General features: G+C 45.3%; 1 protein-coding gene and 1 long non-coding RNA gene across 2 annotated transcripts in view; one reads left to right on the forward strand and one right to left on the reverse strand.

Moving 5' to 3' along the window:
• Window positions 1–12592, reverse strand: part of map1b (microtubule-associated protein 1B) — a 76904-nt gene extending 64312 nt beyond the window's left edge. Inside the window, exons 1-2 of the mRNA XM_063210277.1 lie at window positions 12406–12592; window positions 2584–2685 (exon numbers count right to left, since the gene is read on the reverse strand). Coding sequence (XP_063066347.1) covers window positions 2584–2685; window positions 12406–12592 — 289 coding nt within the window. The remainder of the gene's footprint in view (window positions 1–2583; window positions 2686–12405) is intronic.
• Window positions 12593–12773: 181 nt separating this feature from the next.
• On the forward strand, window positions 12774–14118 carry LOC134458883 (uncharacterized). The gene is made up of 3 exons (XR_010036682.1): window positions 12774–13017; window positions 13723–13821; window positions 13983–14118. It is a non-coding gene; the product is annotated as an uncharacterized LOC134458883 (long non-coding RNA).
• Window positions 14119–25000: the final 10882 nt, after the last annotated feature.

Below are 25000 nucleotides of genomic sequence, written 5' to 3' on the forward strand. Positions count from 1 at the left end.
TACGCACACACGCACGCTCACGCATATATACACACCCTCACACAGGCACGTACACACACACGCACACAGACACGCACACACATGCACACACACACACACGGACTGTGCTCTCAAAGATGCAGTATATACACTCCAATCAATAACACTCTAGTTGCAGCTTTTTAGTTGCACAGGTGCAGGAAAACTTGTTTCATGCCACATATTTCGAGGTCAGTGTTTCTAGATCTGAAATATTCTCATCATGAGCCATACATGAGTGAATTTTCAAAAACATTTTTTTTGTGTTTGCGGACATTTTGTGTTGGCTGCAATACATTTATATGTTATCTATAATATGGTTATAACCAAACACTAAATATAGTGTCTGTCTCTACAGTGTCCGTCTCTACAGTGTCTGAATCAGAGCTGGACTGGGACCTAAACCAGTCCGAGTATTTTTGACCAGCCGCTCCTCATCCCCCTCCACGCTATACTATATTATAGGCCATTAGCCTCAGTCAACTGTCTACATTAAAAATGGACTAAAGGGCCAAAAAAATCAGCCCCTGAGGACTGTCGGCTCAACTGGGAAAATGTCCTGTGTGCCACATTACTAGTCCAGCCCTGGTCTGAACCCTTGCTCCGGTGATTCCAGTGTCTATCTACCACTGTACGGTGGTCACTGGAGCTGAGTCCTGAGTCCTCGTGAAGGGGTTGGTCTCTTACCTCTAGTGCTGTCACGATATTGGATCGAACCGAGAAATTGTGATACTCAGAGTCACGATACTGTATCGTGATGTAAGGAGGCAGTATCGTGATACGCCCTTTCAAAAATGTGTTATCCTTCAATCAAGAAAGCAATCATAATACAGTGCCCTCCATTATTATTGGCACCCCTGGTTGAGATGTGTTTTTTAGCTTCCAATTATTATTATTTTTTTCTAAATAATATGGGACCTTAATGGAAAAAAAGAGAAAAATCCAACCTTCAATACAAGTGCATTTATTCAGTGGGGAAAAAATCCCACATAAAGAAATAATTATTTGACATCAAATAATGTGTGTCACAATTATTAGCACCCCTGCTGTTAATATTTTGTACAACCCCCTTTTGCCAACAAAACAGCACCTAATCTTCTCCTATAATGTTTCACAAGATGGGAAAAGACAGAAAGAGGGATCTTCAGCCATTCCTCTTTGCAGAATCTCTCTAAATCATCCAGAGACCTGGGTCCTCTCCTCTGTACTCTCCTCTTCAGCTCGCCCCACAGGTTCTCAATGGGGTTGAGGTCTGGGGACTGAGATGGCCATGGGAGGAGCTTGATTTTGTGTCTGGAGAACCATTTCTGTGTAGATTTGGCCATATGTTTAGGGTCATTGTCTTGCTGAAAGACACAGTGACGGCCCATCTTCAGCTTTCGGGCAGAGGGCAACAGATTTTGATTTAAAATGTCCTGGTATTTCAAAGCATTCATGATGCCATGCACCCTAACAAGCTTCCCAGGGCCTTTGGAAGCGAAACAGCCCCACAGCATCACTGACCCACCCCCATACTTCACAGTGGGTATGAGGTGCTTTTCAGCATGCGCATCTTTCGTGGCACGCCAGACCCACTTAGAGTGTTTGTTGCCAAAAAGCTCAATCTTGGTCTCATCTGACCAAAGCACACGGTCCCAGTTGAAGCCCCAATACCGCTTGGCGAACTCCAGACGTTTGCGTTTATGATTGTGGGTGAGGAAAGGTTTTCTCCGTGCATGCCTCCCAAACAGCTTGTTGGCGTGTAGACAGCGCCTGATGGTTGATTTGGAGACTTTGTGACCCCAGGATGCTACCATTTGTTGTAATTCTGTAACAGTGAGCCTTGGAGATCTTTTGATTTCTCTTACCATCCTCCTCACTGTGCGTGGTGGCAAAATAAACTTGGGTCCTCGTCCAGGCTTATTTACCACTGTTCCAGTTGTTTTGAACTTCTTAATTATTCCTCTCACAGTGGATATGGGCAGCTGCAGTTGAGTGGCAATCTTCTTGTAGCCTCTGCCTGACCTGTGAAGGTCGGCGCACATCTGCCTCACTTGTATGCTGTGTTCCTTTGTCTTTCCCATGTTTAAGAGTGGATAAGAGAAATGGCCTCGGTGTCACATCATATTTATACCCCAGGGAAACAGGAAGTGATGAATTACTAATTAAATGTTCCTACATACTCTGGTAAACTTTGTAAACTACTGTAGAAATGACAGAAATGCTTCAATTATATTTATTTCCTGGGAATTGTTAAGGGTGCCAATAATTGTGGAACAGGTGATTTAATGAAAAATAATTATTTTTTATTTTCCTACAATTCATTTGAGTTGAAGGCTACATTTTCCTAACATTTTCAGGGTGACAGTATTCTTCTGCAATAAACACTGAATTTATTTTAAGGCTTTTAACACATCTCAACCAGGGGTGCCAATAATTATGGAGGGCACTGTATATGATGTGATGGTGCTTCCAAGCTTCAAATGAGATACATTTCAGAAATCGTGGGTTGTATCGAAACCGTAGGTCAAAAATTGTGATAAGAACCGAACTGTGAGTAGAGGGTATTGTTACAGCCCTACTTACCTCTGACGTCGGCGGAGAAGCGTGCTGAGTGGCGGGAGACGAAGAGCTTGAGCTCCTGATCCAGGTTGCAGTCCATCAGGTTGGTGTCCCATGATCGGATACCTGGGGAGCAGCAGAAGCACACTCAGTAAAGAGGAAAACACGCACATCCCTCTCAAAAAGGTTTTGGGTGCAGGACTAGTAGCAAAGTCACATGACAACTCACAACTCACACATGACAACTCACAACAAGCTCCCGTTGGTGTGCAGACTTTATTTTCAGTTTTCAGATGAATAGAAGCAGAAAAGATGTGTAAGACCTGCTGCATTAGTATTAAGATGTGTTGATAATGTCAAGAATGGTTGGTTTTAAAAGTTGTTTCGTAGCCCCATAATTGGAGCCAATCGTGGTCCCCTAGGGGAAATTCTTTCTCTGCACTTCATCCCATTTGGACTAGTGAAACACATTGAAGAACACACGCTAGTCCTTAGCCGTGGGCTGCCAGCTGAGCAGCGCCCGGGGAGCAGTGTGGGGGTTAGGTGCATTGCTCAAGGGCACTTCAGCCGTGGTCCGGTCGGGCATTGAACCGGGAACCTTTGGGTTGCCAACCCAGTGCTCTAACCACTGAGCCACAGCTGCCCCCCGCACATGTCATTCCACCAGTGGAACACTGCAATAGTCATTGAAATGTTAACTACTATAATACTATACTACTATGACATAACGTCGGGCCTTTAGTGATGCATTACGACTTGTTCATTGCCATTCTGGTAACAGCAAATTTATAACACTGTGTCTTAACGGGTTAAACGCAGTTTGGGAGGAGCCTGAAGAGTGATTGACAGCTACCATCCTGTCCCCGCATTCTCAGAGATGTAACTCCTCCTATACCCAGTCACCTGTCTTGCACCAAGGCTCTGGAATTGTCCCACCTCCTCCCTGAACTCCTCCATTTCTCTAGTGGCCCCACTCTGCCATCCCTATACACAGAGGGATGCGAGTGGATCTCATCCTGCATGATCTCCACTTAAAGCATCCTGGGACCGGAGCCAGCTACCACAATGACACACATGCTTTATTGTATACCAAACACTCAGAGGGCGAACTAGTGCGAACATGTTTGTTCAGTTGACTGGATACCTGGGGACGGACAAATGCGGAGAACCTGTTGTGTTAATAATATTTAAATCTGTCTCTTATGCTTGGGGACTGTATGCTTGGGGACTGACACATGGAGAGAAGGTGTGTTCTAAGGTTAAGAGACAAGAAAGTGACACTTATTAACCCCTTAAGACGCGGCTTTATACATTTGTTGTTACCAGTATGGTAATGACCAAGTCGTGGTGCATTGCTAAAGGGCCTATGTTGTGTCATAGTATTGTAGTGCTATGGTAGTTACATTTCAATGTCTATTACAGCGCGCCACTGGAGGTACGGCGCGCATTAAGGGGCTACACCGCTGCTATTAAATGTGGAGAGTGTGTGGGAGCTTCCTTGTCTCAAACGTTGGTGACCCAGGGGTTCCTCTCCGACGCACCTGACCAAAGGAGGTGAGGTGTGCAAGAATTCTACGCAAAAGTGTTGATTTTAAGACCTCAGAATAGAGGTGTTCATAATATTAAGACCTGTTTGCTCAGGTGACATGATGCCTGATGGACAGATGCAAAATGATGGTCTTTATGTGTCACACCTGAACAAAAAGTGGTGTGGTATATTCAGTGGTGTGAGGTAGATTCACTCCAACAATGAACAAACGAAATCTGAGAAAAATAAGAAAAATAAAGTTTCGATATGGAACTGAATCACCAATGGAGACAGATGCAGATAGCAAAAATGGAAATGTGTGGTGAAATGTCCATTGGTGGTAAACAAAATTTTCCACTACACTATGAGTGCAGACAGGGACGCACAACTACTGTCACCCCAAATAATGTCCCCATGCATGGTCACCGCATGGCAATGTCATGGCGCGGGGAGTGCTGTGTCACGGACGGTCATCGGCCGCATGGCAATAATGACTCGGCACCACAGCCCAGTCCACCATCATGGGGGGGGTCGATGTGTGGAAACATCGATAAAAGCATTCAGAGGCATGAGCACTGATCTAATGCCATCGCCTGAGTCATGAGTCATGAGGCGTGATCAATGGCCACTTTTTGTCCTTGTCAACAACTCTTTTAGCCTGCTGTCAAAAGGGCACAGCCTACTGAACCTCACACGCAAAGACAGACAGACAGACAGACAGACAGACAGACAGACAGACAGACAGACAGACAGACACACACACACACACAAACACACACACACACACACACACACACACACACACACACACACACACACACACACACACACACACACACACACACACACACACTTACTAATCATTGTGGCGATTATCAGGGCCAAATATGCATACCATTTTTGGATTTTTTGCAGAATGGGGATTTGAGAATATGTCACAATACAGTCTGTAGGATTAAACTGTGAATCCGGAAATCTGTTCTCTTAAGCAGCAAAAGCAGAAGAGGATCACAGAGAACTCTGAACACCAGTCCACACACGCACACGCACACGCACACACACACACACACACACACACACACACACACACTAGGCATGGTACGGTTTGCGTTGCAAACCGAGACCGTACGGTTTGCATGTCACGGAACGGGGTAGTGGGCAACCGCACGGTGCCCACGGTTTCAAAAAAAAAAAAAATAGAGTGACCACCGGCGGACGACGCTATTAAAATCCTACTACTTTTACAAGCATAAAACACAAAGACTACGTAGGATATTGAGTGTGGAAAGACTGATTTCTATCAGCCAACTGAAAGACATAATGTAACAGCATGCGCCAGCTGACTAGGCTACAGTAGCCTACAAGCAAGTGCAGGTCGGTCAGCAGCGTCACCGCGTCACCCTATCCCCCCTCTCTCTCCACGTTAGCGCAAGTGACTGTTCCCAGCCTTTATGCTGACCATTTTAAATTAAATGAACATGAATTTACAAACAATGACAGATTAGCAGAACAAAGTAGACTATGACTTACGTTACAGTAGCCTAGTGTAGGCTATATCCACGTGGCATTGAATGGGGATTCCGGACGGCAAAATGCGAGATAATTGAACATATCCATCAGATTCACTGTGCTGTCCTTAACTGCAATAAACTGTAGGCCTAATTATATGTAGCTAGTTAAACTCTGATGGACGGAAGGGGACTTTGTGCTGTTGCCTAGTTAACATTGATGTTTAACACTATAACAAAAATAAAATTTGACTGTTTTAAAAGGCTCAGCTTCACAGGAGTTTTGTGAAACATTCTTGTGCATACACTTCTAAAAAAACGATCTTTTAAAATTATTTGTTACCTTAACTTTCACATTTTAACATAACATAACCCTATCACTTGTTCACTTAAAATTGAATTTGACTTCTGATTTTACTTATATGCTTCTCACGGCCGGCAGTTTCATGATAGGAAGCAACTGATTCATAAGCGCAAAACTCGCAGAAAGCGGTATCAAAATAAAAGTCCAATTCGTTCTCAGTGTGTCATTAACCAAAATAGTCATACTACACTGACCTAATGGTCCCATTACCTACAGGAGTGTAGCTGTTTTATTTTTACACGTCAAATGTGTTATAGCATGTAATATTTGAATATTTGTCAACTTAAAAGTTAGGACTTAGTTCTCCCTTTTTGTGAAATAAATGGAAGCATGTTAAAATCATTGATATCTTTCCTCTTTCAGTTGGGTTAAATGAAGTCAAATTCAACATACCCATGATAAGCTTACATTTTCATTCAAATTTTTATATAATACATTTTATTAAAAAAAATAAATAAAATAAAAATAAAAAAACAGAACCGTACAAAACCGAAAACCGTGACCTTGAAACCGTGATATGGACCGAACCGTGACATTTGTGAACCGTACCACCCCTAACACACACGCACACGCACACGCACACACACACACACACAGCACACACACACACAGAGAGAGAGAGAGAGAGAGAGAGAGAGAGAGAGAGAGAGAGAGAGAGAGAGAGAGAGAGAGAGAGATTCTACTCTACACCTCCAATCTGGGAAGCACTGCTCTTTTACAATGGGACATACAGTATAGTGCCCCATAAAATAATCTCGTGCTAAGCACTTCTACTTGCTGAAATCCTTCAGATGAACACACATACGCACACGCACACGCACACACACACAGGCATTGCCTGAAGGGAAGGGAGGGTAAAACATATTATTCATGATTTCTAATTCTCCACTGCAGAGGAAGTCTAGTATATTACTCCAGTTTGTGTGTGTGGAGTATTCTATGTAACCTCTCGACTGGAATTCTTGTTTTTATTTATCGTTGCAGTTGAATGTGCGCCTTTTCTCTAGCCTGATTATCATCAACTTTCAAATCTCTTTGAGACTTGGTCTGACCAAGAGCATAACAATTAACGTTTCCCAAATGGCATGGTTGACATGATTCATACATCTCTTTATACACCCAGGCTCAGTCGGTCGTGTTCTTTTCGTTGAAAGTCAGGGAGGAGATTTACTAATGTTCTATACAAAGCAGCAACAGCTGGCATCCGTTACAGTGGCATAGCACAGGTTCTCCCGTTCCACCCTCCATTACTTAGCAACAGCATCAGCATCCTCCACGGCAACAACATCAGCATCAGCATCATCCTGCCTGCCTCCATGCCCAGCTGCATCCTCAGCATCTCTGCTCTGCTTGCCTAACAGCTGAGTGGGCTCCGGTTCTGATCAGGGGTGGATTTCTCGAAACCTAAGTTGCTTACTACATTAGCTACTTTGTTGTTTTCAATGCATTTCCCCATTGGCAACTACCGAAGTTGCTAACAGGCTAACAACTTCTCTTTTGAGAAATGCACCCCTGGACTGGAAGTGCTACTTAGCCGGTTCTGGGCCTCACAGACATGGCTGGGCCCACTGGGTCGGGTCCAGTGTCCAGGGTCACTGACAGCTTTGGCCGGGCCCAGGATAAAGTAATTGGAAAGCCCCCCCTCCCCCAATACATATCATGTCATGCAAATCTATTTCTGCCACCCCCCACCCCCCACCCACACACACAATCTCTCTAGGCCCAGGACAACTGATCACTTCAATGCCCTCCAGTCCGAGGAAGTTGGGACAGAGCTTGGCTTGGCTGGACTGGGCCAAATGGGTCCAGTTGAAAGAATGGAGACCAGCCTGCTAGGCCGGGCTCAGTTCAGTGAAGACGGGCTGGGCCGGGCCAGATCGGCCTGGGCTGGGCTGGGCTGGGCCAAATGAGTCCAGTGTCCCAGATGGGGACGGGGATGACCTGACTGGGCTGATCTCTGTTCAGTGATGGCGGGTTGGGTCGGGCTGGGCCAGGCTGGGCTGGGCCGGGCTGGGTGGCACTGGGCCAGGGTGGTGCTGCAGTGTCTGGCGCACAATCTCCCATCTCCGCTCTCCGATCAGGTGACTCATTGATTTCCAATTGTGTCCTTTCAACTTGGGCTCTTGTTTTTTTCCAGACTCGGCCACTAGTCGTTATCTGTCTGTCTACTCTGCCTGCCTGTCTGTCTGCCTGCCTGCTTGCCTGTATAACTTCCTGTCTGGTCTCGCTGTCTGTCTGTCTATCTCACTGCCTGCCTACCTGCCTGTCTGCCTGTCCTCCAGCCTGTCTGTCTCCCTGTCTACGTGTATGTCCAGTTTACCTGTCTGTCCTGACTCCTGCCTGCCTGCCTGCCTGTCTCCTGCCTGCCTATTTTCCTGCCTGCCAGCCTGCCTTCCTGCTTGCCTGTCTGTCTGGCGTGCCTGCCTGTCTCCCTGCTTGTCTGCCTGCCTGTCTTTTTGTCTCACTGCTCTCTGTCTGTCTGCCTTGTGCTGTAATCCTTCATGTTAGCCACATGATGACACAGCTGGACCACCAACTAGGGTGGGCCACCGGCTTCTAGTGATGACACAACTGGGCTGGTGAGTGTGATGATGAGACACAGTGATTGGACATAGTGATGGAAAGCAGGGAGGGACCACAGGGATGGGATACAGGGCTTCAGTCACTGGACACAGGGATGGGACACACGCATGCAACACAGGGATGGGACACAGGCATGCAACACAGGGATGGGACAGGAATGGAACATAGTGATGGAACACAGGGATCCACAGGGCTCTAGTCATGGCAGAACGAGGCCGGTGAATGCAATGATGAGACACAGTGGGTGTGTTAACGTGCAGAGCACAAACGATTCGGATAATGATCCTGAAGATTGTGATCAGGTTTTTGGAGATAGCTGATTATTTCAGTGTTCATGTTAATGGAATAAACCAATATTCATCATCCCTTTATTTCTGTTATAGGTCTATGACAAAACTAATAAACATAGGCTGGGATGTTGCCAATAACCCAATTTCAAACTATCTCAAGCAATATCAATCTTATTATGCGATTTCTTAAATGCATGTTAACACCCAATAACATTATTCCAGCTATCTGTTTGTTGCCAATTATCAGTGACAATATAAATGTGCCCACTAACAGGACAGAGGACACAGGGCTCAAATAGTGGAAATAAGGGATCCAGTGATGATGGAATACAGCCATGACTTCAGCTGATAGTGATAGACAAAAGGCGGCAACTTCAGCTCAACATTGGGGGGGTCAAAATGGTAAAATATTGTAATGACTGAAGTGTGTGCACAGGCAAATAGAAGACAATCAACATTGTGGGGTAATTTTGTTTGGCCCATGAGATCAATTCAAATGCTAGCTGACTCACATACATGCAGTATAGGCCCTAACATTGAACATGAAATTTGGTATGTCATAGGAATATAATGGGGCTGAGGCCAATGTCTCCCACTCAAACAACAGAATACACTTATGACATTTAAGCTACCATGTGTTTGTGAAATTTGCCTTCGAGTATTAAGTGCATGCATGCACAATTTTAGCCCTTTTTGTACATAATAAGTGCGGCCCCCGACCTCTTCCCCCATTGTAATTTTGGCCCCCTGTCAATTTGAGCTTGACATCCCTGGTTTAGGATCAACTCTGGTTTCCTAAATCGGCGCGACTTTCCCCTTGAACTACATCCATTTAGTTTCCTAAAGAGGCATGACTGCCATTAATAGGATTGCAGTTTAGAGCCTTACGTCATTTGGATCCCAGAACAAACTCCTCATTGTTTCTACCTTATTATCAACAACAACAACATGTATTTATATGGCACAATATCGCAACTATACAGTTGACTCAAAGTGCTTTCAAATAGCCTACTGGAGGCTGCCCAAGACGTCACATAGCCTACAAACGCACTGCAATACTACAATATGACAACGAATAAGATACTACTACTGATTGTCTACAATTGGCAATTACTAATAGAACTTGTTGCGTTGTGTATTGCCTACCCACCCTAGAGTATAATAGGCCAGATCTGTTCAAAACGCAGTATATCCAGTGTCTCTGGTTTAGGTAGCTCCTTCCACAGTTCAATCAACGTGTTTAGAATGTGACTATGACTCTGTTCAAACTTCACTTAAGGAGTGCCAATAATCCAAAATCACTTTTCAAAATAAAAAAAAATTAACAAAAATTGTAACTTTCTCCTTTCTGCAGTGTCGATAGCCAGCCCCACAAGATGACAGATACCAATCTGTCATTTTCTCTTCTGAGACCACAAGACAGATCTCTCGTCTTATCACTTCCCCCATTATTACATGTGTCTGGACTGGAGATATACACGTATTACTTGGGTATTAGCTGGCAATAAGCAAAGAATTAACTTAAACATACATAGGTTAGTTTAGAAAACACAAAAAGCTTCCATATTTTTTCTCTTTTGAGAGTGTAACCATGTGTTTTGCGATAAATAATGCTGCTACAAATTGTGATGCTTTGTTTAGGAATTTGACATAAAGTGAAATAACATCCATGAATGGCTACACTAGATCTGTTCTTTGTGATCATTAGGTCAAAAAGATACCTTTATACACAGCTAGACACCTACCTACATCACTTTGTGATCATTAGGTCAAATATATAGCCTACCTTTATAAACAGCTAGACAGCTACACCTACCTACATCACATCCAATTACAATGAGAAGACAGTAGTGCAACCGTGGCCTATATCTATATTAAGACGCCTAATAGGCCTACAAAAACGACTCACTGAGAAAAACATACTAGCCTACAGATGTGCTATGACTTAATGGCTTTTAAGAAATGATCCAGGATTACGCAATTAGGCTACTTTGCCCTTTTAAATGTCTCCTATGAACTGGAATAACACATGAAGAGTTCAGATGCAAAACCCCCTAACTCCATTTCTGAAGACCTACACTTCTATATTTTTAGAGAACCCCGTTGTTGGTTTGGTTTACATTCATGTACTTGATAATACATATAAATAGTTATATTACATAAATAAAATAAAAAATATGCAATTTTGATAGCTTTGTATTAAATAAAAATGAATTAAGATTATTTTCCGAAATGGCACTTAGGGGGTTTTACATCTGAACTCTTCACATCTCCATGGTAAGAAGACCACAGACTTAAATAAACTACCCATAGGCTACTCAAAGTAAACAATCTGTGCCTGCTTATTTAGCTTAAAGTCCACACCTGACAGTTGTCATCCTCCAAAGTCTGAATTAAATTGCCTTTGGAAGCATCACCGGTCCCTCTGACTTTCCGTAGAGACTGCAGTGCGGCCTCGGCCACGCCTACTAGCGGACACGGGATGGATGAGAGGGACGCGATACGACTGTGGATGCTGAGCGGCGCGAGAGGCATGCCGTGTTATCGATGTCGTGTTATCAGATTTAGAGATTTAACCTGCACTTTACGGCTTCATTTTGCCTCATCATCGTTACCGAAAAGCTGTTGTCATTGGATACGTGTCGGCTACGTTGAGAAACAATCTATGTGCCTTCATATTGTCCAGTAGTGTAAACAATCAGTTGAATGGATCCGATAACCTAAGTTAAATTAATAAATGGACAAAACTCATTCTTTTAAAAGTGGGACAATTTCCCCCCTTGTCATTTTTGGTTATGATAACGCCCCTTATGTGAGACAAAGGACAGGTGCGTCCATCCAGCCAAGAAAAGGTTGAATGTTGCTCTGCTCTCTGACGCAGAGTGAACGAGCGGTGGTGCTCCGTATCACTGACGCATGAGTAATTAAGATGCTGAATCATTCTCTTCGGCTAAACAAAAACTCAGGCGCGCTTGGGAGTGGTCGACAGACAAAATCCCAGAGATCTGTATCAGCAATCAATCATAGTTATGAAGCGCGGTAGGCGGCACAGCTTTTCATTTTTTGGTACGGCAACGATTGACTCTGGCAGGCGAGCCGGTTCAGGAAGAGGCGCTGCTGCCGAGTGTGGCTGATTGCCATCTGTTTGATTTGAGCCGGACTCCCCGCTGATGGAGAGAGAGTTCTCTTCTCATCAAACAGGGAGGGGCTGCCTGCCTGCGCGGCTCTTTCCATCACTTGGCATTACAAAACAATGAGCAGCTCCTGGTACTAAGGCTAGTACCCAATCCAAAGTAAGAACACCCCTGTGACATGTACCAGGTGGATGCACGGCACGCTCCAAACACACAATGTCATCCACTTAAAACTAGATGGAGAGAAATAACATCCACAAAACATTGAAACAAATAGGCTACATGAAACAATATCCACAACCCCGAAGACACACTGTCCATGTACTGAGTTCAAACCTTGGGAAACTACTCCTATAAGGACTGGGGTGACAGTACGAATGTGTTTCCCCTCACCTGTTTCGAAACAAAAGCAGCAGTTATTCCAAAGCGCGTGCTTTACCTTTTTCAATGTCCGCAATGGCACACCGCAGATGCTCCTCGCTGACAATCTCGCCGACCACCACCAGCAGATAAAATCTGCTGTCATCAAATCGGTAGTTGAGACTGGAGGGAGACTGGGACGACATCTTCAAGGTACTGCCGCATAACGGCTCGGTAATTTCTGCGGATTCTACAAGCGTCGCCATCCTCGCAAGGCGCGCGCACTCCTCTATTTCTCTCTCTCGCACTCACACTCACAGCGCACACACACACTCACTCACTCTCCGCCGGTGAGCTAGGCACGAGAATGGAAGCCGCCACACGTAAAGTAAAAGCCTCAGAAGGAGTGGCTCGCGCTTTTATACCGCCAGGCACCGCGTGTCACTACCCACACAGCAGAGGACTCCGATGCGGAGCCGCGTTCAAGTCACCACATCCGTGTCACTGTCACATTCCTTTGGGTTCCACTTGGTGGATCAGGGTCGCCACCGTGCGCCGCCCCAAATTCTACTGTCAAAACGCGGACCATAATCGCATCCATATCTGATTCACAAACGCGGACGCGCTGTAAAATCTAACGGACGTTGGTACAGTTTTTGTTGGGGCAGACACGACCGAACAGCGCTCTCCAGTAAGTATTGATTTATTTATATTAGGTGATACACAAAGGTACAAAAAGTATATCTGAAGCTTTTATACTATCAATGCTTATTGATATTTCGTAGGATTTTGTTTTATGACTTTAAAAAGTGTATGTTAACCCTAGTTGTTTTCAAAACGAGACAGCTAGTTCATTCATTCAAAGACATGGAGAACTACATTGGCTATTGTAGTATTTCCTAAATGCTGTTAAAATATGATGCCATCCGATACATGGAGGAAGTGCAGTTGAATAAAAATTATCTACATTGTGCCCATTTTAACAGCCTTGTTTACGTTAGCTTGCTAGCCAGCTACTAGCAAACCGGTTGACTGAAGCAAACTTTTGTAAAGTTAAACGTAGGTCTAAGTGTTCAAATACTCTTATGAAACGGCTATATTGGTCTGAATTTGGCTCGTGGTACACTTTTACACGGATTGGTGATGCTCTCAACAGGTTTGGCACCAACTGTGTTTTTAACGGCACAAATCCTAAAGCGGTGGCATCATGTTTTCCTCACGTTAACGAAATCCAGGCTAATTATTTATTAGCAATTAATGGATGGCCATGAACTGCGCCCTCGTCCCATATGCTGTCCATCATTGGTGAATGAATGAAGTAGCTGGGATCATAGTTTGATACAGATGTCCGTGGTTGGGCTACATATCTGAATTTGTTCTTAATCTTGTGCAACAGTAAACAGGTGGAAATACCTCTGGGTCGGACAGGGCTAGCCGGCTGTAATCCACCCTGCTACAGTGATGCCCGCCTGCCTCCCGGCTTTTACGACCAAGAGTAAGTAGGACATTGTACATCTTATAATATTCAACATCATTACTGTCACGGGATAGAGATGTGAAAGAGCGTTGGCCATTCCATATGCAATGCAATGTCTGATTGTCATCTTACGAAATGTAAATGAAAGCTCTAAGTTTAGCTCTGTGTTGCCTTTTCAGATCGGAGCGCTGATGTGATGTTTCCCCGTCGACTGATGAGGGAAGGAAGAGAAGGCAGCCACGACACGCGATTGTTCAACATGACAGTGAGACAGAAAAATAATGTCAAGATAAATAAAAAATCATGATGAGTGAAGTTCTTCGTCAGGTTGTGTTTTTTTCGGGATCTTATTTAAACGGTGTCTAGGCCAGGTCTGTGTTATCTGTAGAATTAAATCTAAATGCTGTTTGTAACGGTTAACTGGTTTAGTGTTCGTTTATTGGGATTATAGCATAATAAGAAAGTAACTTTATGAGCACGGATCCAAAATGGTCCCGGCCCGGAACATCTATGAGTCCGGAATGGGTCCGTAACTGATAAAAAGTAGTGGAACCGTGACGGATGCAATAAGTGGACACGTAATGAGTCCGCATCGGATGTCGCGCCTCCGAACCGGGCTCACTGCGGAGGTACGCTTCTGCACGCGGACCCGTTGCGGGTGACAAACGGGTCCCTTTTGACTCCGCACCACGCCTCCGCGTCGGATGATAGGCGGCGTGCAAGTGGACGCCGATACGGCCCCGTTTACCGGATCCGTTCCGGAGGATGGCCTCCGGATGGTGGACTCCGGGGCGGATCCATTACGGTGTACTTTTGCTGTGTGGGTAGGTTCAGCGACACAGAGACGCACGGAAACAGGCGTGCGTGCGTGCATCCACTCATTTGCCTTGTCATTAGATTGATGTCAACACTGGCAAACCAAATCTCCTGAAGCACGATAGCAAAGATGTAAATATCATCAAGTGTAGCCTATACAGAAATGGAGTTCATTCAAACTACACAGGAGCATTGTGCATGATGATAATGCATCTTACATGTAAGGAGAGAATAAGGGACCTCTCTGGACCTCTCTGATTGTTTGGATGGATATAGCATTTGTTTGAAAAATTAAGCGGGATATTTTTTTTAACACTTTTTACCACTCAAGTTTAACAGATTATACTGTATATCAGTGCAACATGCATTCAATTTAAAGGTATTGTCATTATTGCTATGCAACATGTAACCAATGTACAAAAAAATGTCTTTTGTTTAGTGTCAGTTTCTCTGATGGTGGCTGTATGGTACATAATAATGAACTTATAAACAGACTACAATGGAAACAACACTTTTCATATACAAACACTTAACCTAATACACACCCTCTCCTCTGTCCATCCCTGACCTCTAGGCCTATATATCACTATATGCCAATGAAGTGGTCCCCCACAGAGAGAAGGAAATGATCTCTCTCTCCCTCTCTCTCTCCCCCCCCCCCCCCCCCCCCCCCCCCCCCCCCCACCCCCCCCCCCCCCCCCCCCCCCCCCCCCCCCCCCCCCCCCCCCCCCCCCCACCCCCCCCCCCCCCCCCCCCCCCCCCCCCCCCCCCCCCCCCCCCCCCCCCCCCCCCCCCCCCCCCCCCCCCCCCCCCCCCCCCCCCCCCCCCCGCCCCCCCCCCCCCCCCCCCCCCCCCCCCCCCCCCCCCCCCCCCCCCCCCCCCCCCCCCCCCCCCCCCCCCCCCCCCCCCCCCCCCCCCCCCCCCCCCCCCCCCCCCCCCCCCCCCCCACCCCCCCCCCCCCCCCCCCCCCCCCCCCCCCACCTCTCTCTCTCTCTCTCTCGGGTGTTTTGGAATGTATCAAGAGGCCTGCACTTTACTGTAACTGTAGTCAATGGGAACACAATTGGAGCAGCAATATTGGCCTAATGTAAACACACTCCAAGGAGCCATCCAGATATACTGCTGACACAGAAGTAGGCCAAGATAGGCAGATTTCAGACTAGAATGGAATATATGACTATTATGGAATATAATAGAAAAGAATATAAAGAATAGGGGCCTATGTAGAATATAATAGAATAGAATAGAACCAGAGAGAATGAAGGATAGAATATATGCAGGTTGGTGGCGTAGAGTGTTAAATACAAAAATTGTATAGAATAAATTTGAATAGAATAGAATAGTGAATGCAGTATGTCTATAATACAATGACTCATAGCTGTGTGTCTGCCTCATGTGCCACCAAAGTTATGATTTACATGGTACCTCTCCCTGTATTGTACAATACTCGTTCTGCTCTTGTTTCAATATGTAGCCTACTGTTTCAAGGTTTCACCTATCACAACCCATAGTCATTCTTAGAATCTGTTGTGGTTAACGCATTTCATTCAGGCACAGATAACCACTTTCCTTTGTGGAACCGAAAGAGAACGTCAGATGGGAAAGCATCTTCCGGAGACACCAGCAAAAGAATCAACCAACATTAATGTATGACACAGGCCCTGCCGTGGCCAACCAGTAGGGCACTCGTCTACCATCCGTCTGACCTGGGTTCAATTCCCGGCTTGGGTCATTTGCCGACCCCTCCCCATTCGCTTCCTGTCCATCTCTCATACTAACCTGTCATCAATAAGACCAAAAAAATATCTTAAAGGGACACTGCAAAAAAGGTACTGCAACTATGCTGTTCATTGAAGCTGGGCTGCCTATTGCCAAATTTGGTCTTTACATGAAAGTTTACTAAGTAATAAACAAATATTTTCTAGTATGGTCCAAGTACAGTCATTTTTGCTGCTAAAAATGGCTATTTTTGGAAATTCAAAATGGCAGACCATGGAGAAGATACCCCTTTTCATGTATGAAAAGTGCAATTTTTCCAGCCATAATGAAATGAATTTGATGCTGGTGGTAAGTATTCATGAAAAAGGTAACATTAGTGAATGGGCAGCATGAATTCTGGAAATAAACAACTAATAATCTCACACAGTGTCCTTTTAAAGAAAAAAGCATGACACAACGTCCAGACAGACCACTTCGATTTGAATGTGTGTCAGCATCAAAGAATCACAGCAGTTTACAAGAAGGTGACAGAAACAGAGCCTCTTCCCTTATAAATATAAAAGCAACATTGCTGCGTTAGCTCAACACTTGGAGTTGATTTAACATCTTCTTGTGTGTATGTCTCCCCAGAGTAGTCTTTAAGTGTTGAAATAACACTGTGTTTTAACTGTGCGCCACCTGAATACTAAGGATGAGGTCAGCCTTCATGTGTCTCGCTTTGATGATGCAATCACTGGCATGGGACCATGTGCAGGGATGATGCTGCTGTCAGGGGCTGGTGGGACTTCTAAGACTGCTGTGTTAGCTCCTGAAGAGTGGCTTATTTTGTTCTCTTCTTGCCCACATTTGGCCCATGTCCAACCCGGTCTGTATTAGTCTACTAGAGTATGGATACATCACATATCTGAGTAAGCTTGAACACAAACAGGGCCGCAGAGAGCATTGGCCTGGTCCGGGATAAAGTAATCAAAGATCCCCCTCCCCCCAATGTAATGTAATGAGGAGCCAATTCAGCACCCTACTTCAGCCTGGGCCCGGTACAAGTGACCCCGTTGGTCCCCATCTGTTGGCAAGCTGGCACGCATGCAGTCTTTAGCATTTGGACCATAGGGGATATGATGCACTTGTCTAGCTGCGCAAGCAAAGTGTAGAAAGGCAGAGACGGAATGTTTACAGATGCTCCCATGGCGACGAGTTATTGTAAACAATTGTGTCTCTAGACATACCGCATACAAACTGCATACAACTGCATACAAATCAGCTGGAATCCTGACAGAACAGGGGCTCAATTACAGAGTACAATTAAGTAAATATCAGGTGTGTGTGTGTGTGTGTGTGTGTGTGTGTGTGTGTATGCGTGTGTGTGTGTGCGTGCGTGTGCGTGCATGCAAGTGTGTGTGTGTGTGTGCTCGCGCATGCATGCATGTGTGTTTGTGTGTGTTGGGGGATGGAGGTTGGGTGGCTGTGTCAGACCCATATACATCAATATTTAAGACTCACAGCAGAGGCTTGTTCCTCCCAGAGGACAGAAGAAGAGGAGAATCCTGTTAACTGCCAGCTGTGGCAGTCTTGCTGTTTTTCCTTAATCATGAACCATAACACTGCTAATTACCATTGAGAGGCTTATGTGTTTTTCTATACAATCAATTCTCCTCATCATCATACATGTCAACTGGTGTTTAAGTTTCCAGCCCAAGCAGAATCTACTCAGAAATTTGCTAAAAAAGGCCAACAGACTGCCAGAGTGGTGAGCACTGTGAGCAAAACATGTATAATCATAAGAGGCTACCACTTATGCAGACTATTGGCAATGTAGACTCCAAAATGTAAAGCACTATGGGCCTTCCATTGTACACTTCGGCCAATCTAACACTGCTGGTCTTTGTGTGTTTTGATATAACCCTGGGCTGGATGACGGGGTCGAGACAAAGCTGAATGTGTCATACGTCCAATTGTCTCCAGGGTGTGTGTGAGTGTGTGTGTGTGTGCCTGTGTGTGTGTGCGTGTGTGTGTGTGTGTGTGATTGAGTGAGTGAGTGAGTGAGTGCGTGCGTGCGTGCTTGTGTGCATGCGTGCACCGTGCGTGTGTCCGTCCGTGTGCATGAGTGTGTGTGTGTGTGCGTGCATCTGCGTGCGTGTCTGTGTGTGTGGATGATGGCACCTGTCAATCATGAATCCCCTCGCAGCTGTGGCAGACCCACCTCATCAAATATGTAACGAGCTGACACACTGACAGCCAATCATCAGCTGGGGTGAGTGAGCAGGCGACAGGGTGAAGATGGGGCCATGTTAGAGGGTTCACACTTTGGGAGGAGAGATGGAGAGGTTTGGGGTTCACGCTGTGGTGAGGTGGGCTGATAATAACTCAGCACAGGGTCTATCATGGTCTATTGCTTATAATAGATGGTGATTGATAGTGAGTAATAGTAAGAGAGTGGTTGAGGGGGTTGTGGGTTGAGCTTTTGGGAGACAGAGGTGTATGCAGGTGTTAAGGTTTATACACTGAGTGGATGGTGGAGAGGGTTTCTACTGTGGGCAGATGGAGAGGTTGGGGTTCATGCTTTGTTGAGATGTAAGAGGAGGCGGAGGGCTTGGGCTTTGGATAGACTGTGGTTGAGGGGGGTGGGGTGGTGTGGAGTGGGGAATGGGGTGGGGTGGAGCGGTGGTTGTGAAGAAGGACGTGGATATGTTGGGATACATAGCATATGTTGAGGAGGTGGAGGCATATATAGGGTTAGGGTTTATACATTGAGGAGGTGGAGGTGGATACTTTGGGGAGATGGAGGGGTTGCAGTTCATGCTTTGTAGGACGACATGGGGAGGTTGGTCTTTGAGGAGATAGTGGTTGAGGGGGTTGGGGTTTATACAGTGCAGTACTTCGGGGAGATGATGGAGATGATGGAGATGATGGAGAAGGAGGTTGACGTTTCTACTGTAGTTTGAGGAGAGGAGATCAGGCAGGGAGGTTTGGGCTTTTTGTGCACTGGGGGCATGGACGAGGAGGAGGAGGAGTATGGGGTTTTAGGCTGAGGAAATGGAGATGGACGAGGAGGTGGAGAGGATGGGCTTTGGGGAGATGGAAGAGGGAGGTGGAGGAGGACAGCGTTTGTGCTATGGAGATTGGGGGAGGGGTGGAGGAGGAGGAGGAGGGGTAGATAGGTTGAGGCTTGGGCTTTGAAGACATGGAGATGGAGGAGGTCTTTGATCAGATGGCAGGGGAGGCGGAGAGGATGGGCCTTATGGAGATAGTGGAGGACCTGTTTGTGAGGTTTCCCGCTTGTGATGGACAGTTGGGTTGTGTGCTTTGGTGAGGTGGTTGTGGGGAGCTTGGAGGTGGACACATGGAATGTATGCTATGGGGAGAGGTTGGGAAGGGGTAGTCTTTGGCGTGATGGAGAGGGAAGCAGAGAGGTTGGAATTCACTCTGGAGAGACAAAGGAGGAAGAGGAGGGGAAGGAGGAGGAGAAAGTGAGGGAGGAGGAGGTTGGAGTTGGTATTTGTGGAGATAGAGGAGGAGATGGGTAGAGTGTATGCTAGATGAGATGTCAGGGAGTATTCTTTTTTTAAGTTTAAGTTTTCAACAAAGTTATATATGAATAGACAAGTAAAAAAACAGACACTATGATTAGAAAATGAGTTACAGGAAGATTGAAATGGGAATATGGAAGCAAACACAAAACAAACAGGGCGTACAAACTAAGGCAATGGCTTTTCTTGACTAGTGCGAAGACAACATTAACAGCAAAAATAAAAGAAAGAAAGAGCTGGATAGCATAGCCTATCAAATAATTTCAAGGTCCCCTTCAAATTCTTCAAGGTGGTCTGCCGGGGAGTATTCTTTGTGATATATGCTTTGCGGAGTTGTTTGTGTAAGGGTGTGGCGTGAACTTATTTGGATAGATGGAGCTGGATAGGTACAGTAGGGGCTTACAGCATTGGGAGTCATGGAAGGACTGTTGCAGCTTCTGCTGCTTTATAGATTAGGAGGATCACAGCAAGGTGTGTGCCTCTCATCAGCTCATACAGAGCTGTGCACGGCATTAGCTACAGTATAGTGCAAATGGTAATGTAAAGTCTCAATATCTCTCAGTCTCTCAATTTATCTCTCTTTCACACACACACACAAACATACACTCACACGCACAGAGAGAGAGAAGAGAAAGAGATGGATAGAGAGATGGATAGAGAGAGAGAGAGAGAGAGAGAGAGAGAGAGAGAGAGAGAGAGAGAGAGAGAGAGAGAGAGAGAGAGAGAGAGAGCATATTCACAAGGACTCCACTCCAACTGTTCCACATCACTGGGTATTTCCATTACTGTAAGAAGACCCACACTCCTGCATGCATACAAACAAATAAGCTAACACACACACACACACACACACACACACACACACACACACACACACACACACACACACACACACACACACACACACACACACCCGTGTGATCTTTGCATATGACAGTGAGAGCATCATGCATCATGGGTCTCAGTGAAAGAAAGATACAGAGAGAGAGAGAGAGAGAGGGAGAGAGAGAGAGAGAGAGAGAGAGAGAGAGAGAGAGAGAGAGAGAGACAGAGAGACAGAGAGAGAGAGACCAACCGATAGACAAAGCCAGAGAGGCAGCCATACTCGGACATGCTGTAGACGCCCAGTCCAGTCTCCAGTCGTGGTGGGGCACCTAATAGGGTCAGTTGCCATGGTAGCCAGTCACAGGAAGTGGCATGTGCCCCCTACTGTTGAATGCATTGGATTAGGCCATGCTAATAATCACCATGGCAACATGCACCATCACTATGCCGCTCAGTCTAGGTGGGGTGGGTAAAATTGTGTGTGTGTGTGTGTGTGTGTGTGTGTGTGCGTACGTGCGTGCGTGCATGCGTGTGTGCGTGCATGCGTGTCCTCAGTTGACTGTCTGTGTGAATGTGCTTTGTCTGATGTCTGTTGAATGTGCTGAGGCTGATAAGTGTCAATGTGTGTTTGACGTGTCTGACTGAGTGCATGTCTGGTTGATGTGTCTGCTTTCTCTGTCCCAAGGCAGTAGCACTAAACAAACAAATAAACTACATCAAGTGTCAGTGCTCGCCTTCAGTAAAAGTGTGTGTGTGTGTGTGTGTGTGTGTGTGTGTGTGTGTGTGTGTGTGTGTGTGTGTGTGTGTGTGTGTGTGTGTGTGAGTTTGTGTGTGTGTGTGTGTGTGCGTGCGCATGTGTGTGTTGTGTTCGTTACATCAACCTGACAGGGGCTAGAGCTGAAAATAATCCCTTGGCTAGGGCCTGTAGATGTGTATGTGAATATGCTGCATACATTAAATACTCATAAACATCAGTTCAAATGTTTAGAGCACATAAAGCATGAACATGTTAAACTAATATGATTACATTGGCAGAATGGGGAGCAGGCAGGCCATGGAGCTCTGCCAGGTGATCACACACGCACGCACGCACATACGCATGCACGCACGCACGCACACACGCACGCACACACTTTCTGCATATATATGCATTAGGAAAATGTGCTAACACACACACAAACACACACACACACACAGACACACACAACACACACACACACACACACACACACACACACACACACACACACACACACACACACACACACACACACACACACACACACACACACACACACACACACAGAGTAATGTTGTGATGTAGGCTTTCTCTATTATGTCAAAGTGCTGAGCTGTTTAAAACTGCCCTGGCCTTATCTGAGAAGCTGCAGGTGTGTCAGATTTCCTTTTGAGTCCAATTCAACAGCGGGCCCGCCTGGCAACAACTCTGAAATCCAAGACTCTGCAACACAAGCATGAATTTGATCAAAACATCATTTCACTGACAGGTATCGATTTGCTTTTCCTCTCTCTTCTTCTTTTTTTTTTTTACTTTGTTAGGGACCTGCTTACTCTCTCACTCACTCACTTCTGCATAAATCAAACATTAAATATTAAAGCATGAATGAGGTAAGAGCTTTTTTAAAAGTTACTCAAAGACAAAATCATGAAGTCAGGTCATAGCATAGCTCCAAATGAGGACTGTGATCTTTAGTCAGCATAGTCTACATCAGGGGTCCCCAAACGTTTCTCTTTGGGGGCCACACTATTGTTCCTGACTGTGATCAGGGGCCGGGATCAATCATGTGGGCTGTATACTAGGCCACTGCCTAGCCATAAATTATAGCCATAATTTCTAGCACAAAATAGTTCATCATTACAAGCGATTTGCAAAAGAAGTGAGTACTTCACATGTTTTTCAATTTGAAATACCACAGCTATTCCTTTTAATTTCTGATAACCATGTAAAAATGGTTAGAAAAGGTTAGAAAAATATGGTGATTGACAGTTTATGAGTGATACAATAGAAATGGTAAGCCTGTTTATATTATTACAGTGAGATGACAAACTATCAAGACAATGAACTTTTGGTGATTCTCAGTAGGTTAGTGAAACTGTAGGAAGGCCTGTTGATTAAAAAAATATATATTTAAAAAATACATTTCATCATTATTTTTTTCTGTAAGGATTGCTTCTTTGGGCCAGTTCAAATGGTGAGGTACAGAGAGGTGGAAGGCCGGTCAAAGGCATGCGGCCCCCAAGCCTTAGTTTGGGGACCCCTGGTCTACATGTACAGTACCACAGAGAGGGCAGGTCTAAGATAGTTTGTGCACAGCTAGGCCTATATTTTGCAGCATTAACCAAAATCAGGCCTACTGCCTACTGAATTTCTTGTAGGGGAGGTGCGGTTTACGATTACTAACGGCAGTCATTGGCCATTTGGAATGGATCATTTGGTGTGCACGTAGCCCATAGCCAATCGTGTCAGTTGTATTCAAAGAAACTGCAAGCTAGCTTCCAGTTGGCCCGTACTGTATATGTCACCGACTTTCCATCCCCTTTAGTTCAGCATCCACGCTGTCTTACAGATGGGAACGAATTTGCAAAGCAGCATGGGAATTCCTTGGTGAATCTCCTATAACATTAGGCCACAATTGCTACCCACAATGTTTAAGTTAATGCCTTCTGTGTTTTAGTATGTCTATTGCGTAAATAATAAATATGTGTATATGTAACTTATGCTCTATTTCACTTAACCTACACTTTACCTACACTTTCTCTAGATGTTTTTCTTAAGCATTGGAAAGTATTAAATGCATGTGGCCTTGGGCACATAAGACAGACAGAGAAAAGATTTTTTTGTGTTTCCGGTCTTCTGTTCACACACACATGCACGCATGCGCACACACACACACACACACACACACACTTCTCTTGAGTTCACGCTCTTCTGTTGAAAAAAATAATACACCAGGGATTTAGGCAGAGATTGCCTCTGCTTGGTGAAGCCACACCCTCACACACACACAAACACACACACACACACACACTCTCTCTCTCTCTCCCTCTCTCTCTCTCTCTCTCTCTCTCTCTCTCTCCACACCAATAGGCACATAGCGCACCTGAATCCAGCGGTGGGGAGGGAATGCCTGTTCTGTGGGGAGGAGGAGACTGTGGACCATTTGTTTATTTTTTGCAAAAGACTGGAGGGACTCTTTTTTTGTTTACAGGGGTGGGCAAATGTGTTGCAGCTGCCTTTCTCACACTGCAGTTTTGTCACTGGTCCTGCTTACAGGGTTAAGGTGAAAAGGGAAGTGTGCCTCTTCAATTTCTTAGTGGCCTCAGCCAAGTTGGCCATATGGCGAACCCGAAAAAATAGAAATCTTGGGGAGGGGACAACAGACCCCGTGGACGTTTTAAAGGGGATGGTGGGGTGTAGGGTCAAGGTGGAGTTCGCATATTACAAATTGGTGAATGATGTGGATTCTTTTTTGGGAATTTGGGGATTGGGAGGACTGTTGTGTGAGGTGGATGAGGAGGAGAGGTTGGTGTTGAGGCTGTAAGGAGGGAACTGGTTTGGTTTTGTTTTTGTTTTTGTTTTTTCTTTTCTTTGCTTAAAATATGATGATGTTTTGACGGCTTTGTAAAAATCTGAATCTTTGGTCCAATAAAGGACTTTTTAAACCTCTCTCTCTCTCCTTGAGCAAGTACTGTAGTCTGCAGTCCCTACTATAGGCTATAGTGGTTTATTGGGTTTGCATATCAGCTGTGGTGTGTGTGTACTGTGCCCCCATTCTGTGTGTCTGGTGTTATTATTTATGTCACCACTTAATGCTGTTTATATTAAGCTCAGTCCCATAGACTCCCTAGTACAACCCAACAGACTGGGCTCACTAGACGATGGAAGAAATGAAGTGTAATATGTGGAGGGATTACGTAATCAACTAGAAAGGCACTCAGAGAGTGCAGACCTCCGCCAAAGAAGCTGGTTGATAGAACATGTTACATTCTAATTTTCTGCCTTGTTTTTGTGAAGTTAGAAACTGGAATATCACAATTCGCCCTGTACCACAATGGTGAAGAATATATTTTTTTAAATCCTGGATCCGAATCGTGATCCGGATCACCATCATCATTTTAAACATGTGTTCCTTTTGTCATTTCCAACAACTCCACAAAATTTAATCAAAATCTGTTCATAACCTTTTGAGGTATCCTGTTGAGAGACATCCAAACCAGGGCTTGACACTGGCACTAGCCAACAGGTCAAATGCTGGTAAAACTTGGCTGTGGCTAGAGTACTTTCAGTG

The sequence above is a fragment of the Engraulis encrasicolus genome, chromosome 11, assembly GCF_034702125.1.
Source record: "Engraulis encrasicolus isolate BLACKSEA-1 chromosome 11, IST_EnEncr_1.0, whole genome shotgun sequence".
Classification (NCBI taxonomy): Eukaryota; Metazoa; Chordata; class Actinopteri; order Clupeiformes; family Engraulidae; genus Engraulis; species Engraulis encrasicolus.